At 44.1% G+C, this 18,223-nt stretch overlaps 1 protein-coding gene across 2 annotated transcripts; it reads right to left on the reverse strand.

Annotated features, from left to right (window-relative positions):
• Window positions 1-1,189: 1,189 nt before the first annotated feature.
• Window positions 1,190-17,366, reverse strand: RHEX (regulator of hemoglobinization and erythroid cell expansion). Of its 2 annotated transcripts, XM_037015144.2 has the most exons (7): window positions 16,641-17,366; window positions 14,403-14,490; window positions 5,422-5,568; window positions 5,101-5,201; window positions 3,862-4,005; window positions 2,570-2,640; window positions 1,190-2,034 (listed from the first exon to the last, which is right to left on the reverse strand). In XM_037015144.2, the coding sequence occupies exons 3-7, from the start codon at window positions 5,430-5,432 to the stop codon at window positions 1,834-1,836; spliced, it is 528 nt and encodes a 175-aa protein (XP_036871039.2). In that variant the 5' UTR covers window positions 5,433-5,568; window positions 14,403-14,490; window positions 16,641-17,366; the 3' UTR covers window positions 1,190-1,833. The 2 variants fall into 2 exon arrangements, with proteins under 2 accessions (XP_036871039.2, XP_017504417.3); XM_017648928.3 differs by lacking the exon at window positions 14,403-14,490.
• Between the last annotated feature and the right edge of the window lie 857 nt (window positions 17,367-18,223).

The following is an 18,223-nucleotide window of genomic DNA, read 5'->3' on the forward strand; positions in this document are numbered from 1 at the left end:
GGGCCTCCGCAGGATTCTGCAGAAAGCAGGCACTCTGCTATTCCAGATGTCCCCTCTCCTGGTGTGGGAACCTTCTGGGAAGTGTCTCTGCCCAGTCTGTCTTGGGGGCATGGTAACCTGTCTAAACACTCTTGACATTTTTTTAAGAGATTGGTAAGAAGTAGACATTCATTTCTGGAAGCAAACACAGTAAGTTGTGTGTATCCCTCTGTAATGAATAGAGTCTGTTTCCCTTCTAACAAAGGCTGTCCAAGATGTCTTAGTCCATTCCAGCTGCCATAACAAAATACCATAGCCTGGGTGACTTACAAACAGCACAGCTTTGGAGGCTGGACATCCCAAATCAGGGTGCCAGCGTGGTCAGTGAGGGCCCCTCTTCAAGCCAGAGTTCCCTCTGCACCCTCACACGATGGAAGGGGCCAGCAAGCCCTGTGGGGTCTTGTTTATAAGAGTAGTAATCCTATTCAGGAGGGTGATCTAATCACCTCCCAAAGGCCCCACCTCCTAAAAGCATCATCTTGGGGTTAAGATTGTAACATGAATTCAGGGGAGCAGAAATATTCAAGTCATAGCAGGAGAGGAACAATGACGGCAGCTAAATGGTGGAGGGACTCAAGAGACTAGCAATGTCTTCTAGCCCCAGAAAACCAAAGCAGAACCATTTCTTAGATCATCCTGGTGGGGGGGAGAGGAACCCAGACAGATGAAAGCTGCCCATTGCTCTCAGTACTGAGCGCTATTCATCTGGGGTTTCAATTTGGTTGAGAGTATTCCTAGGGTTTCCATTTTTTGGGGGTGTTTGTTTAGCTATTGTGATCAACTTTTTTTTCATTTTATGTTCTAATTAGCTATTGGAAAAGTATATCATGTATTAAGTCACTGCTAATTGCACATTATCAATTTCAAAACATTTAAAGTTAAGTCTCTGAGGTTTTCTAGGAATAGGGTACCTGCAAACCATGGCAAATCTTATCCTCTTTTCTAACAGATATAGCCCTTACTTTTGCTAACTGTTTTATTGCCCTGATTAGAACTTCCAGAGCCATGTTAGATAATACAGAAAACGGCAGGCATGTGGACATTCTTACTTTGTTCATTATTTCATACGATGCATCGGGTCCTTCCTGTTAAATAGCATGTGATCTGCTGGTCTGAAATAAGCTATTCTTCATCAAGTTAAGAAAGTGTCCTTTTATTCCTAATTGGTTAAGCAAATGAAAAACAAACGACAAATCAGGAATGGCTATTATATTTTTTTGGATTGAATCTGGGAAAATTTTCCTTGGAATCACAGATCGTGATGCTGGTTGGTGTTTACCAGGACTTTGTCATCTTGCGTCCATAAGAAACAGCGGACTCAAAGGTTGAATGATGGATGGTGTGCATCCTATGTGAACTCTTCAAAGTCCTGAGGGCAGAGCAGGGTTCCACGCAAGATACAGCGCTGAGAAGGGGACTGCGTGCAGGCCCAGCAAGAGGGGAAGAGGAACCGGTGGCTGCCATTTCACTTAACACTTTTAAGAAAGTTGTTTGGTGCCGATGATTAAAGAGCTTGAAGAGCCATTTATCCTAAGACTGCCAAGCAGAACTCAACTACAGCTGATTAAAGTCTTTGTCAAAATATTCTATGGAAACACTTCACCACTTTCTCTACCAATGTGCAGCAAGGTTTGCATGCTTCGCCTAGAAGCTCTTCTTGGTCTGATCTGAGTCTTTCTGAGATACAAGCCTATTTTTTCTCCTATATCTTGTTTGAAAAAAAAAAGGTAATTCCCCTACAAAAAAATTACAAGATGTCATAGAAAACTACACCCTATTAAAAAAACCGAGAACTCACAAGGCTACTTGAGTGTATTCCACTGGCTCAGAGACAGCAGGCTTCACAGCAGTCCAGGAATTGGGCTTGTGGCATTTTGGGTTGACATTGACATAATCTGTGGTTTCTTTTATGTTCTCATAGTCCAGGGCAGACTCATTTTTTCGGCCTCCAGGAACTGGAAAGACCACCTTTGTGTAATTTGTATCCTTGGCGGCCTTAGGGGAAAAGAGCAGAGAAATGTGCGTCAAGCTTCCTGTTCGGAGGAGGTAGGGCACGAGGGGCAAACTGTCACTCAGAGAGGCTCACCCTGGCCTGGATGGGAGGTAACGCGGGCCCCATAAGCTGTGTCTGAGAGCAGGGCCAGGGCAGAGAGGAAGATTGCAAATGACTTTGCTCCTTCTGTCTTCAGGGCACGAATGGGTGTAAGGAGGAAGACGAGGAGACCAGTCCGAGTGAGGGTAGGATGCCGAGTGACTGGCTTAGTGACAGGGACACAGGGCGAAGAAGGGTTCCCACGAGCACTTCCAGTGTTACAGCCCACTCAGACCCACTTTGCTGGGATGGTCTCCACTGAAGTGGGCCTGTGAGTGACAACCTGACCATCCTCTCCCAAGGATGCTGTACGGACTCAGGAAGCCCCTCCTTCCTTGCTCCCCTGTCTGTGGCTGGGGCGGCCTGAGCTCTCAGGGTTTTGCAGCAGGGACCCCAGGCGGCAGACGGAGGGCTGGAATCACGCGGTGCATCTGTTACCTGGCAGGTGGGGGACGAGCTTCCAGAGCTGACTGAGCTGTCAGAGCTATCTGAGGATGTGTCGCTGTCATCTAGGGAGAAAAAAAACGAACTGTACTTCTAAAACAAGCCCGAGGGTAGGAGGAGAGGATAGAGGCAATGGGAGGGACAATGAGGCAGATGGCAACGAAGAGAGCCGTGGAGGTGAGAGATATGGAGCCCCCCAAAAAGAAAGAAGGAATACAACAGAGAAAGGATGGGGTGGGGTGCGCAGACAGAACGTCCAAAACCAAGCAGGACCATGCACAAGAGCCCAGCTCCATCTAAAACTAGTAACAAACCCGCAAGACTGGCTGCGACTGTGCAGGGTAAGCAGGGATGTGCTGAGACAGCGAGGCCCGAAGCCAACAGCTCTGGCCTTAGAAGTCACAGGCTGTGCTTCTGATCTAAGCCTGTCACCAACTCTAGGCAGGTTACCCCCTTTTGTACCCTGTAAAATGTGAAGGCTGGACAATGATCTCTGAGGCCCCTGCCAATCAAAGAGTCTGATTCTGGCCAGGCTCCAGGGAAACTTTGGGGTCGGGGGTCATGACGCAGCCAGCGCCTCTCCCATTCCCCTAAAACACAGCTCACGGGAGTGGCATCTTCTGCTCCCACCACCTGCACCGGGGCCTTATCTCAGGGCCAAGGAAGCCTGACAACGGGATTTCTCCAGCTGGTAGGACCGAATCAAAGGATAGAGCGAACTCATCTCAATCCAAAGACAAACCAGTGAGAAAAGTGCCGTCTCTGGTCTGCGGGGCTGCTGTGCTGCTGTAGAAGCGGCCGTTTCCTATGCGAATAGTGACCTGGTGAGAATCCCAAGCTTGGAGAGAGGGAACGAGACGGCCGTGTTCCTGCTGAGGCCCTTGCTGGAAGGGGATATGGAGTTGAATCATCTCCAAGACGTGTGTTTATTAACACACTCAGACACCACATGGTTAGCGGTGGGCAGAGGCGGGTGAAATCCTAACTCCGCTGCTAAGTGGCTGGCAGAGAAAAGATGCCACGGTATGGCAGGCAGGAGCAGAGAGAGCCCCGGGACCCCTGTGCAGCCGCTCACGCACGACCAAACCTGGAAAAGAACTCAGACCCACCCAAAGCCAAGGAGATGCGCCCCGCGGGATGGGATGGACGGCGGAATGGGAAAGGAGGCTGGGGATGCCTTTGCAGGGGGTGGGGGAGTCCTGTGGCTAGCGCCGTGGGCCCGCAGGGAGGCTCCCAGGCTTCAGACAGAGAGGGGGAGCCGTGTGACAAGCTTCCGCACTACTCACGCCTGTAGCAGGGCTCAGCCACAGGCGCGCCTCTCTCTGCCCGAGTCTCCTTCATCTCCATGGCAGCAGCGGCGGGGCCCTGGGCAGGGCTGGGCCTGGGGGCCTGGGGCCTGGCTTCTTTCAGTATCTGCTCACTCTTGTTGGCTGGAGGGGACAGGGCAAGAGTTAAAAATCAAAGCTCTCTGGGTCAGGCACAGCGCATCCCTCAGCCCCACTCACATTAGGGCAAAACGTGCAGAGGGCTCCCTTCAAATCTCCACATGCCTCCACCCCAAACCCTGGGAAACCCTCACCTCTCTTGGAGTAAAAGGCAAAGTCAAGGCTCAAAGGTCCTGCATGGCCTCACTCCTCGTGCTTCTCTCCTGCCGACCCTTGGCCGGGCCACCCAGCCCTTCCCCCCACTTTAGGGGCCCAGCTCTCCTGCCTCAGGGCCTTTGCAGGTGGGCCACATCCTCACTTCCCTCATCTCAGGGAGGCTGGCCACCATCCAATTCTTGTCTCCTTGCCTTGTTTCATTTGTTTTCTGCCTGCCACTTACCATAATGTAACTCACGTGTTTTACTTGTTCACCTTGTTAGTTGTCTCTGAGCACACCCCCCAACCCATCCCTGGAAATGGAAGTTAATAAGGACAGGGATTTTTGTTTTGTTCCCTGTTGTATCAAATGAACCAATGGATGGACAGATGGGTGGATGAATGAATGAGTGAATGAATGAATGACTACAGAAGCCTAGACTTCCTTTACGAGAAAAACCTTCAAAACACCATCCTGCCCAGCCCCCTGTTTTAGCAGAGACAAAGTGGTATTATTTTCCCTGCTTATAATGCCGTCCCAGAAAGGAGCTTCTCTATTTTCCTCTATAAGTTAGTTCAGGAATTTCAGCCAGTCTCTTAGACTGACCATACTCCCTTCTGTTGCAATTCAAAGCCATTTCTTCCAATTCAGTCCTTCCGCAGTACTGAGGAACATTAGTGAGGCCGGGGTTAAATGAGCCCTCTGATGAACTCTGCAGAATCTTGTCTCTAGGCAGAACTCCGGGCCGGTATTCCCAAACGGAAATAGGTTGGTGGGTGGGGGTTAACTGTTTAGAGGTTGGTAGGGTGAGGGGCAATTTGGACAGAGGGTCCTCAAGTATGTTTTCAAGTGATATTCAGGGGCCCAGTGGGGCTGGTCCAGCTGCAGGCTTGGGAATGGCGCCCAAAGGTGACCAGGAGGGAAGAGAATACCCAGCCGGTTACCCATGTGCCTGCAGAGCAGGTAGCTGATGACTGCAAGGAGGCAGGCCTGGAGGATGAGGGACACCACAGCGATCGCTAAGCCGTGCCAGAGCTTCATGTCTCTGTTGGGAAAGGAGAAGGGGCGGCAGTAAAGGTTGCAGAGATGCTAATATGGCTGCAAAGCCAGCCCTGCCCCCAGCCAGAGGCAGTCCCCTCATGTTGCTGTGTGTCTCAGTGCAGGCCCTGTGCCTCTCTGGACAGGAAGGCATAGGGAGTCAGGGACAGTGCTGTGCATGCTTGGAAGGCAGCTGCACCAGTCAGCCTTACCAGAACCCCACTCACTCTGTCAGCATGGTGAGCTGCTTGCAGGCCGCGGCGGCTCGTGGGTGGGGCTCAGTCTCTTTTGGGGGCAGCAGGAAGAGAGCTGGGAGGCACCACCATGGGCTCCTCGTCTCCTCGTGGCACCACCCGCAGGACCGTCCTGGGGACCTGCAGGAGGCAAGGCGACTCGTCAGGACTCCTGATGTGTCCGCCCGATCCCCTCAGGCAAACAACCAACCTCCTGGATGTCACTGGCTTTCCTCTGACCAGATCTCAGTTTTTGAATTCTACAAAACAGGCAGTTAATAGTACTAGTACCTCCAGCCAGGGGGCACTCATTCAGTGCCAGCCACAGCACTGAGCCCTAGCGCACCCGCCATCCAACCTAATTCACACGATCCTCTGACCTAGAGATCATGGCCCTCCTGTTCTAACTAGCAAGGTGAGGCTCAGATCGCGGAGGGACATGCCTGAAGTCACACAGCTGGCAAGCGGCCAGGTCGGGCCTTGCGCTCTAAGGCCAAGCCTACACTCTCAGCCATTTGTCTCTGTTCCAGGAGAGCCTTAACCTGCTGCTAGAAGCACAAAGAGGTCCTGCTTGAGCAAACACACGGGGAGAGATTCTTTGAAGAAGTCCAAATCTTAAATACACACACACATGTACACATACCCTACATGGCTGCTTTGGACTTTAGGACCAAGACTATAGATGCTGCTACACCCTCATGAATACATTTATTTTAAAAATCAGCTTATGGATTTCACCAGCATATTGCTGAATATGGAGTTTACTGTAAGACAAAGACAGGATCGTTTCAAAGCCTTTGGAATGATACTTAGTCAGCCCCGAGATGGGGCCACACAAACACCTGCTGTCCAGCTGCAGACTGTGAACCTTCATAAGCCATTCACCATAAAGCTGATTGCCCAGTAAGGGTTTCCCCAATATGGGAAGTCCTGAAAATGTCATTTATATTTCTCACACTAGCACTTTCTAACACCAAAATGTGGACCAAGAGTCAGGAGAAAGAGAAGGCAGCGGTGGGCAGTGAGGTGTGGGTTCCTACCAAGGCCTCTCCAGGGCTGGGGGTGTTGGCCAGCTGGAATTCTCCAGAAAGAAAATACCACCATCTCCCACATGCCCTTCACATTCCAACAAGCTAGTCCTGGGCAATGACTTTTCTTTGCGAGGTCAAAGTTGGGAGCAATACATACTCCATTTATTCATCTTAATTCCTTAAGCTCCTTCTTTGCAACATAATAAATTCTAGACACTTCTCCTAAAGGAAACTGATTCTCTCTTCCCTTTTGCTTTTCAGCTTAAATATGCAAAGCACACCTAATATTATCATTCCCAAGGAATTCTATTTAGTTTGATTTATAAAGATGGACTCAGGATCCAGACAAGAGTCCTTTGTTTTGTACAGATTCAGCGTGTAAGATGGGCGGGGGTGGAGATATGAAAAGTGGGGATGTCCTAAAGGGAGAATCCCCCTTCTAGCTGTGTCAGAGCCCTCCCTCTGCTTCGTCTGCAGTGCAGAGAAACCCCCAAGGTCTCCTCGTGAGCAACAGGGCTTCTGGGTTTCTTCTGTAGGTAAAAAAGGGGTCACAGGGAGGCAGGAAGGGGACACTGACCCTGATGGCAGGCAAGACAGGACCCCAGGAAATTATTCCTCTCCCTAAGTCTGTAGACAAATGCATAGAAAATCCAATATCCTCCAGAAAGTTAGTTCAGTCAGAAGAGACTTGTGCACAAAAAATAAAATTTCAGAGCCAAGACACTGGAAATAAAACATGACAATGATGAAAGATGAAGCAAGAAGGGGATTTTTCAGGAAAAACAATGTTGGAGGATTGGGTGACCTGATTGAAAAAAGTGCATGGACGTATTTTAGATGCCCTGCTCTTGTTCATTTTGGATAAGTCCTCCTAAAGTTTTGACAGACACTGATTTCCCAAGCAAATTTCTGTACCAAGACTGATTTCTGGGGCCCCTGCAGAAGGAAGATCAGACTTTACCTGAAGAGCTTTATTGCACCACAAAAGACATTAAAATTGTGGAAAACAGTTAGGAGACAGGCCGGTGTGTCTGGGACATCAAAAAGGCTCCGTTTTGAAAGGTGCTCTAGTGTTTCAGTATTGATTACTCATACTGAATCTCATTTGTCCTTAATCACAGAAATTATTCTTCCTCTTAAATCAGAGGATGCAGCCAGCAAGACACCAGGGCTGTGTTCTGAAAGCACGCTCAAGGTTTTTATTTTTTGAAAGTTCCTCCCTCTATTTTTTAAAAATGAAAGAACTAATAGATATTTGTAGTAGAATTAAAAATGCAAATAAGCAAAGCTTTTCACAAAATCACCCCATATTTTATTCCATAAAATTGTCTATTTTCCTAAATATGTGTACACTCTGTATGTATGTGTGCCCATATTGCACACATATACAATCAATTCTAAACATGGTGGGATACTGATCAGCAGCTTTTCCTGTTTGCCTAATATATCATAAACATGTTTCCAGATCAGAGCAAGCTCTATTAAAAAGTCCCAATCTGGGGACCCACAGGCTAAATTTGGTGCCTAGATGATTTTTGTCTGGTGATGTACTTTAAAGACTTGGATTTGGGTGTCCTAAGAAGGGACATGGACTCTCTAGTCCCTGACTGATCCCCTCTGACATTGGGAGCCAGACACTTCTTTGTTGTCTAGAACTGTTTTGCAGCCTGCTGGACATTCAGTTTCCTGGAAAATCACAGAGTAACAGGTCAGTGTAACGACCAAAATAAAAAAATTACCCCTCGCATTTCCAAATTCCCTTCTGAAGCAGTCGCTTTTGCCCCCAGTTGAGATTCACTGCATTCAGTAAATGTTGCATTATTTTAAAACCATCACCTTAATTTGGCTCTTCATATAAAATAATTTTATAGTAATTCATCATTTGACTCTATCATGAGCATCTCACTAGCCAACTGACACAAGTACCTGTATCAGATTACAGTATAAAAGCCAAACAGACCTCAGTCTGGGTCCAAGTTCTGTTCCCTTCTAGATGTGAATTATTGAGCTTTCTCAGTGCCTCAGTGTCTGTTTCTGTAAATGGGGAGAATGAGAGGGCCCACCTCACAGCGTTCTTGGGTGGGCTCAATGGTTAAAAAGATCTTTATTCCAGAACAGGCTTGTGGGAAGTACTCAGTAATGACTTACAGTCTCCCATCATGGTTCGACTTAAAATTTTTTGGTTTTACAATGGTGTGAACATGATACACATTCAGCTGAAGCCATACATCAAATTTTGAATCTGGATCTTTATTGGCAGCAACATGAAGTCAGTCCAGGTCTGTCATGATGCTGGGCAGGGGGCCACAGCTCCCGGCCAGCCAGGCGATCTCAAGGGTAGGCACCCAATAGGCTTACAACCATTCTGTCCCCACACAGGCATTCTGTTCCACTGTCATGAGACAGTCAATGTTTTATTATAAAATAGGCTTTGTGTGAGATGACTTTGCTCAACTGCAGGCTAATGTAAGTGTTCTGAGCGCATTTAAGGTAAGCCAGGCTTAGCTGTGGTGTGTGGTAGGTTAGGTGCAGTAAATACATTTTCGATTTACGGTATTTTCAATTTATGATGGGGTTATTAGGACACAACCTCACTGTAAGGTGAGGAAAGTCTGTGTTCAGTATTATTCAACCCTAAAGCACTTCTCCAAGATGGTGACTAGAGTAGAGCTATTAAAATTGGGTTGGTCTATTTTAGGAAACAGGCATTCATTTTGAGTACAGTTTGAAGATAAGATCTGGGACAGGATGAGGTATGAAAATTATGACAGATGTCATTACCCAAGTGGCTAATGGCCCCCTAACCACAATGAGCAGGTTATTTTTTGGGTCTAATCGCAAATTGCTGGTCAGAGATTTGGCAGAAATATCCGATCGCTTGCACACACACATGTACCAAACAGCCAGGAACTGAACACGTTAAGGTAATTCTGTTGTGGCAGAACACCAGGGCCACGTGAGACTTTGGTAGGCCTGGTTCCATCGTGAAGATCGGGACTGTCCTGCCCTCTTTCACGCTGCTGAGTTCTGACACCCAGACCCGTGATAAAGTCAGTGCCCTACCAGGTGCCTCAAAACCACATGAGCTGAGCGCATAGAGCATTTCTTCTGTTCAGTTCAGACCTGGGTGGAAATCCTGAGACCTCCCGTTAAGGCTGGATGCCATCTTAGCGTTCCACCTTCTCTGACGAAGGGGCTCTCATGGCTTTTGTAGTGAATGCAGCGTAACACCAAAGGTGAAATAATAAAGATGCACCTTTTCCTGCCTGGTGCCATGCTTTCTTTGGAGAGATTTACTCTAGAAAGAGTGATTTAAAACAAGGGTGCTGTAGATGATCAACATGAGAATCACAGGAATTAGAGTAGTTAATATTGTTAAGCTGACTTAATCAACCTCTTAAAATTAACTAGCTTTAAGGTTTTTTAAAAGGCTCTGAAAAGGATTTTTTTTGCAATGTTCATTCATTTATTGTTTTTAAAATTGATCATTTGAGCTAAAGCACAGCTGTGTTGCGTAGAGGACAAGAGAACAAGACAGAGAGACGAGGGCCTGGCCCCTTGTCCAGGTCCACGCTTGCTAACTGTGCGACCCAGGGCAGGGAGAAGCCCTTTCAGGCCCTGGCGAATTCAGGGCCTTGGGTGTGAAAGTACCCCTGAGGCTCTCTGTGGCCCTAAACATTCTGTTCTTTAAAGACTGGAGTATGAAAGGAGAGAGGAAGGCAACGTTGGATAAACATAGACTATTTTAAAAGAAAAAAGAAATCCTTGTTTCCATTTTACAATATTATCTTGCCTCCTCCACATTTCTAGACTTTTTTCCCCCGATTAAATATGGGGTTTTGACTAATCAAGGAAAGGAGAAAGCATAAATAAACCAAACGAATGATAAATATAACCACAAAAACAGATAAAAAATAGTGAGACTACTAAGATTTTTTTAATGAAATCTCAGTGAAATTAATGTTTTCCCAGAAAAATATAAATTAGTACAATTGATTCCATAAGACACAGAAAACTGAAACAGACTAAAACCAAAGCAAAATAACCAGCAAGAAGTTCGGGAAGCACATGGTATCCAGCCGCCAAAGGCAGAGAAGTTGGAGTCAGACAGCTCGGGTCGCATCCCAGTTCATTCTCTACATGAACCTGATCTAGTTATTTAACCTCGCAAAGCCTCAGTTTTCTTATCTGTAAGATCAGAACAATAATAACTAATTCTCAGGATTAGACAAGACAAATATAAATGATATCACTTCTGACGATGAAATGAAATGATGTATGGTATAGTTAATACAGCTTCTGTTATATAATGATAAGCATCCAATAAATGATAGCTATCATTATTTAGAAATTAAAAGTAGTACCAAAATTATCTACTTAGAATCTGTCTAAATGGTTTTACAAATGAGTTATTTGAAACCTCTAAGCAGCGTGTAATTTTTACACTATGTGAGCAGATTCAGGGCACAGAAAAACTCTGAGCTCATCTCACAAGGACAGAGGTAAATACATGATAATCTCAAGAACTTATTCCAGGGATATCCAGAAGCAATTAATTATTACAATAATGAAAATTAGCATTGAATATTTACCGTGCTCTTTTACTCTCTCATCTATAAGAACAGACATTACTGCCATTTCCTAGACAAGGACACTAATGATTTTTTTGCCCGGGGTCTCCCCACTGGAAGAGACAAGTTTCAAATTCAAGCCTATTTGACTCAAAAGCCTAACTTTCAATCATTACAAGAGAGTGCCTTTATATAATACAAATACGGCATTGATTGATCAAAGTTTAGAAATGTTGATCTCAGTAAAATGGAAAAAAAAAACATTTTGATGAAATCAAATACCCATTCTTATTTTTTAATAAAGTAAAAATATCTTTATTAAATTTTTTAATAAAATAAGAATACTAGGATTGTTTCTTACTACAATAAAGAATATCCCTTCCATGCCAGTGATCAATATCTTACCAAGTGGTAAAATATTTTAGCAGTTATTTGAGAACAAGGATGTCTGCTGTAACCATTTTAAGAAATGAGTCTTGGAAATTCTAATTTCTGGAAGTTGGAAGTTCCTCCAACCTATAGTAATAATAAGTTATTGAATATTTATTGAGTGTGTTTTACAATGCCTTTACATGGATAACTTATCTGATTTCACAACCACCCTAGGAGGTATGTACTATTATTATTTCCATTTTATAGAGGACAAAACTAAGACACAGAGAAGTTAAGTCATTTGCTCAGGATGATGAGAAGAGTTAATGGGACTTTGTCCATAGGCAGGCTGGTGCTGGAGCCTGAGCTATTCATTGATACATGAAAGAAATGAAAGTATAGTTTGGGCAAGGAGAAGTCAAATTCATTCTTATTTGCAAAGATGTGATATTATACCTAGAAATCCCAAAAGGATCCATAGAAAAACTAGTGAAATAACAGGCACAGGAAGTCCTGAGAACAATTTTCAGAAAGTTATTTTGAAGAAAATAATAAACATTTACCCAGAAATCTAAAAGACTTAAACTACTAGAAAGACATAGGATGTTTCAGATTGGGAAGCTAGAACACTAAAAAACATCACTTTGAAATTAACTTACTGGTTCAATATAATCCCATCAAAACTAGAATTTGAATTTTTCGTAAATCAAAGTTAATCTAAAATTTAACTGTGGGCAAAAATAACAATCAAGAGCTGAAACATGTTTGACAGGAACTGGGAGAGTAGGTTCCTGACATACCACGTTTTAAGTGTAGTGTAGATTTGAAAAAATATGCCAGTCTGTGCAATAAATGTATCATAAAATGCTTCATTTTATGAAGGAAAGGGTTATTTCAGAAATGTTGCACACAGTATAATGAACTAGCTACTTATAGCAAAAAGGAAATAACTTACATCTTGACTTGATATAACAAAGTAAATTCCAAAGGGATTAGAAGGTAAATATTTCTAAACTGAGCCATTGAAAGTAGAAGGAAATAGGAGTGAATATTCACATATTCAATCATATTTATTAAATCCCCAGAAGAGAGAAAACTGTCAGCTTATATGCAATGGAAGAAATCACAAAGCAATACAAAAAAAACCCCAGATAGATTTGGGTCTAAAATATTAAAACTGTGTACATTTAAATAAAATAAATTTAAAGGCAAACAGAAAAAAAAACTCGAATGTGTATGCATGTGTGATACATAATATTAAAAGATTTTACATCTTTTTCTTTGACAAAGATTACTAACAAAAACCCTAGCACCTCCAAAATATAAATGGGAAAAGGCGCAGAAGAGATGATTCATAAGCAATCCAGAATGGGAGCAAAACTATTATTGCAAAGTAGCTCTACCCGCTGTTGATTATAAAAGTGAAAAATGGGAAACAATCTAATTGAAAAACAAAAATTAAATAATTGAGGGTGAAGATATAGAATGGAATATTATACCAACATTTATAATTATGTTTAGGAAGAATTAATCTGGGAAAGAGGGGTCATTAAACATTTTTGTCTATCATATTAGTTTACTAATAACCACCCCCAGTCCATTCACCATTCACCCGATTCAGTTCATCAAATCCAGAATAGTTCATTGCCAACAATTTTGCATATCAAATATAGATTTATTCATGAATATAAGCTATGGAAGTTAAATTGGGAATTTTGCTTAGATGTATTTGTTCCAAAAAGAGAAATGGAAGAAAATATACCTAAATGCTAACAAAACTGGGTATTGAGATTGTGAATGAAGATTTATTTAATCTTTTATACCATGTGTGATTGTTCAAGGTTCCAGCAATTAACAGGTGTCTTTTTTCTAATCCAGGGAAAAAAATATTTTAAAGGCATTGAAACAAGCCCAGAAGTTCTGAGTGGCTTAAATTAGCGTGATACCAAATTTATCTACATAAAAACTTATTTACATCTGTAGTACATTGCACCATGTTTCCTAAAATGTTGAGATAATCAGCTAAATGTCTGGATTTCAATCAATGAAATATTTATTGAGTGGTCTGGGTGCATGGTCCTGTGTGAAATACTCTGATGGACATGAAGAAGGAAAAGAATATCATCTAAGCTTTCAAGAGCTCACATTGTACTTGGAAAATCAAGACATTAATAAGTGAAGAAGAAAAAGCAGTAGAGATGGCACAATGAGGCATAATGAATTGTTAGGAATGGTATCAATTATGTAATATTCCAGATGGAAAAGAGATTCCCATACTTGACCACACGTAAACAAAATGGTGAGAAGCAGGGACTTAGTGGCCAGGTAGACTGGATTTGGAATTTCTGCTCTGGCCTTTCTAGCTATGAGCTGCTTTCTCTCTTCAGGCCTCCGTGTTTCATCTGAAAAGTGGGGACGACACCTGTTGTTTTTTAATTCATACGTACTGTGTGCTTACTATGTGCCACTGCCATGTAAAACATTTTGTAAAAATTATGCTGCTTAATCTGACAAATTACAGCTTTATGAGGTACATATTATTACTGTCCTCATTTTACATATGAGAAGAACAGGCTTAATCCCCTGTAGAGGGGACAGAATTCAAATCCAGGCTGTTTGGGGCCAGAGCCTTCACCATACCCCACACAGTATTTAAGAAGGTCAGTCCAGTGCCTGGCTTCTACAGGCGCTCAGCAGGGACTGATCCTCAGATCAGAACAGAGGATTCAACCCACATTGGCTATGTAAATGCACCCATTTCCACAGGTCCAGGTAAGAAAATGGGGCTCACTCATGGTTTTCAGGTGGGACATACAAACAACCCAAAGTACAAAGCCATATGGTCGTGGGAAGCTCCCAGTCCTAACTAGTCCCTGCTCCTATGACCATCACATGTCCACATACCAGGGAACAGAGAAGGTCAAAATATCCAGCAGGGAGAAAGGAGGAGTGGGTCTGGCAAGCCCCCCGGGGAAGGGGATGACAGAGAACAAGGGTGTACCTTTGTCCTGGGTATCAGAGATATTGCCTGGTCACCTTCAGTGCCAGTCACCATGGCAGGGGCCTCACACCAGGTGGTTGGGACGCATCTGGAATATGAAACCAGATGCTGGATCACATTCTAGCTTGGCACCTTCACAAATTCAGCCTCGGGCACATCGCTTCCTCTTTCTGAGCCTCAGTTTCCCTGTCTATAAACTGAGGGGGATGGACTAACTAGATCTAGTTCTGATATTTTGTTGTTCTAAAATCCCAGGTATCTAAAATGGACAAAAAGGATAAAGCTCAAATCAACCAGAAACAGTGACTTCGAGTCTCAACCAGAGTAGTCACATCCCCTGTGACATATAGGGGCAGGTGCAGCCAATTTTTTAGGAGGAAAACAAGTTACCCCAAGTTCCTAATTAGCAATTTTAAAGGAAGAATTTTTGCAAGGAAGTACTGGAGTTGAATGCAACTTGGTAATTTGGGGGCATTACAAGCCATTACTTGAGATGAATGCAACTGAATGCAACTTAGTTCTGAGACTAAATCAACAAATGTACCAAGAATTTAAAGCCATGTAAGTGGTATTCATAGATCCATTTTGCTAGTTCTCACAAGCTCCAGGTAGATTTTAAGCGTGCAAATATTCTCTGCTTCATAGATCGCTCCACTGGATTTCACAGAAACTAACACCGTCTATGGACTATGCCATTTGTGGGTGCTCTGGTGGCTGGGACACTGTCCTGTCCATATTTTCACCCTACAATTCCTGGGACAATGGTTATAGAGAACGTGGTGGGGAAAGCACTTTGTAACATTCTGTGCACATTGCAATTAAATCAATTTTCATGTAAGAAATTCTCTTTAAACTTGGGGGACCCTCTGAATATCCCTGCATCTCAGTTTCCTCCTCTGTTAGTCCTCAAGTCCAGTGTCTCCCTCACAGAATTTGTCAAAAGGGGTAGGTGAGATCATGGAAACTTCCAGTCCTGTTCCTGCCTCTTTGCCGGGTCTCAAGGCCAGGCCAGCTTTATGGGCATGCCGCCTATGCAGCATAGTAGAGCCTTATGCTCAGAAAGGCCCCTTGACTGATTTAGTACTCTGCTGCTGCCAACTTTAAATTCTTCATTTTTAACAGGGAACCCCAGATTTTCATTTGCACTGGGCTCCACCAATATGCCACCGATCCTGCTCAAGGTGTTGTATTGAGTAGAGCTGCCAAAGCTCATACAACAAGGTCAACGCACAGAACGAGAAACAGAGTTGGCCAACCACCAAGTCTTCCTCGAGCGTAGTCTGCACTGCTGGGCACCACATCTTCTGAGCTCCCAGGCTGCAGAGATGATGGGGAGAGGCCTGCTTTAAGAACACTCTTCTGTGCCAAAGTTCCCCAAAGAGCTTTTCTGCACCGTTTGGCTTCAGTCAAGTCACTTAACCCCTTTGTGCCTCGGTTTCCTCAATGGTAACAAGAAGCTATATTAATAGTACCTATATTTTCAGGTTTGCTGTGAGGATTAAATGAGTTAATCTATGGAAAGCTCTTAGAACAGTTCCTGGCACATAGTGAGCCCTACATAAGAACAACTGTTATTATTTGCTGTTGTTACTGCCGGCTTTTCCTTGCCCCGATGTTTGCATGGCTTTCCTCCCCGGCAGCATGCATTTTCTGACTCCCATTCATAACGTTTTTAAACTGCCAGCATGGTCCTCTGCCCTTCGCACATACCACCCCTCTGCGACTCAGAACAAATCTTAAGGAAAAAACTCCTGCAGGGAGATACTCTCTGAGATCTGGTTCTAGCTGACTTAAAAAGAATAGTTAATTAGAGGCTACTATTGATGGAGCACCGTAGTGGGCACTAAATGTACTGACTGTCTGTAATCCTCAAAGCAGCAATGTAAGCTAGTGGTTTTATATCCATTTTACAGATGAGGAAACTGAGGTTTACAAATGTTTAGCCGTGTTCTTTGGATCAAGTCCGGATGCAAAGTCTACGCACCTTCTCACTGGAGCCCTGATGGCTGCTGCTGCTCTGTAGACAGATCTCAGGTCTCAGAAACAAAAGACTAATGTCCATAAAGTGCCAACAGCCAAAACTTAGGGTCGCTCTGAGCCAATATCAACTGAACTCCACACCCTGGAATTCTAACCCATAAGTGGAGAATCCCCCTCAAAACTTCTACATATATATGTTCGTAACCAGATGCATGCTCCTCAAGCTAAATTAAAATCGTACCTACCGACAATACTTACCCCCAGGACCATGAGCAAGGTCTGATCCCAGCCTGTATTTCAGCAAGGTCCTGGTGGAAACTGCTCTCTTCCCACCCCCCAGGCCCACACGGAAGCTTCCTGTCACTGGAGGTCAGTCACAGACGTGTCATCATTTCCAACAGGGTGGGGCATGCTGCTCAGAAGATAATAATCTAGCTCAGTTGAGTAGAGCGGGGTGAAGCAACAGATAACACCTCCTGTCTCTTGCAGCGGGAGGTCTGCTCCTTCTTGCAGAAAGATTATGCAGATGGAGGAGATTAGTAGTCGCTTTCTCTCTATGTAAACACACAAATATTTGATACCACAAATATGCACACAACCTAGAGGAGTGGAAAGAGCACTGAAGGAGGAGTCCAGAGGCCTGGGTTCAAGTCCCAGCTCTTCCTCTAGCTCAGACATGCTGCATGAGTTGATACAAATCCCTTTCCCATCAGGTGACTTGTGTTCTTCCTCTATAAAATAGAGAAGTGGGTCTCTAGATATGAGCAAAGGTCCCTTCTAGCTTGGCTCATCTCTGAATCTATGTGTGATGTGGCTGTAGAATGAGAATGTGTGCTGGGGATGTATGGCAGCTGAGGCATAACTCTGGTGGGAAAATAAGTTTCCAGCCTGAGGCAAAACATCTTTGAAGTTGAAATCAGTCAAAGGGAGAAATAAAGTGGGAGAAGCCCGTTTATTGCTTACAGGCAGTCATCCACTTCTGCTGGCCTGTGTCTCTCACAACCTGGCTGCAAAAAGGGACCCCACCCAACCTCTCCAGTCCAGATAGACCCTCACTTTCCCGACCCTTGTAATCACCTATTGATATGGAGATGGACTACTTTTCTCCAGCCCTTCGAAACACCTATTGACATGGAGATGCACTAAGGCCAGGCTAGAGATTCTGGAAATATTGCAATTTTACCCACAGGACCAGTTAATCAATGTAGAATAATGGCTTCATCATCAGATACATTCAGATTTGAATTCTGGCTCTACTAGTTAGTAGCTGGGTGACTTAGGAAAACTTACTTAACCTCTCTGACCCTTTGTTTTTGCAATAAATACCTAATTTGTAAAAAAAAAAATCATAAGTTTATTTGAAGTTAAATAATATAAATAAACAGGCAAAGCACTAAACAGAAGTTCCTTTCTGTGGTAAATGACAAATGGTAGCTACCTAGATTTTTATTCTCTAAATGAAAGCTAGAAAACCATCCCTTGGGTTGAGTCCCACTGAGATTTTTATGACCCATGGTGTGTCATGAGCTCACTGTGGAAATATGTAGCTGTAGTTGCAGTTTTCTTTCCTTTGCACAACTTATGTTAAAACATGAAGCCCCACCATCACTCAGAATTTAGGGACGCATGAGAACAGTGGAAGCTGGACAGACTGAGTCCCTAACTGGGCTCTCAATACCCTCCAGGTTCACCCTGCCAGGACCAATATGCTCCTCTCTGCTCCTGACTCGGTCATGGTCTCTAGGCTACAGTTAACCTGCAGGAATCAAACCAGGATTCTTGACTCACCTCTTCAGTGACCTTTTTCTATGGACTCGGTGTAGATATGACAGCCGCTAGTT

This window comes from Manis javanica, chromosome 11, assembly GCF_040802235.1.
Source record: "Manis javanica isolate MJ-LG chromosome 11, MJ_LKY, whole genome shotgun sequence".
Taxonomy (NCBI): Eukaryota; Metazoa; Chordata; class Mammalia; order Pholidota; family Manidae; genus Manis; species Manis javanica.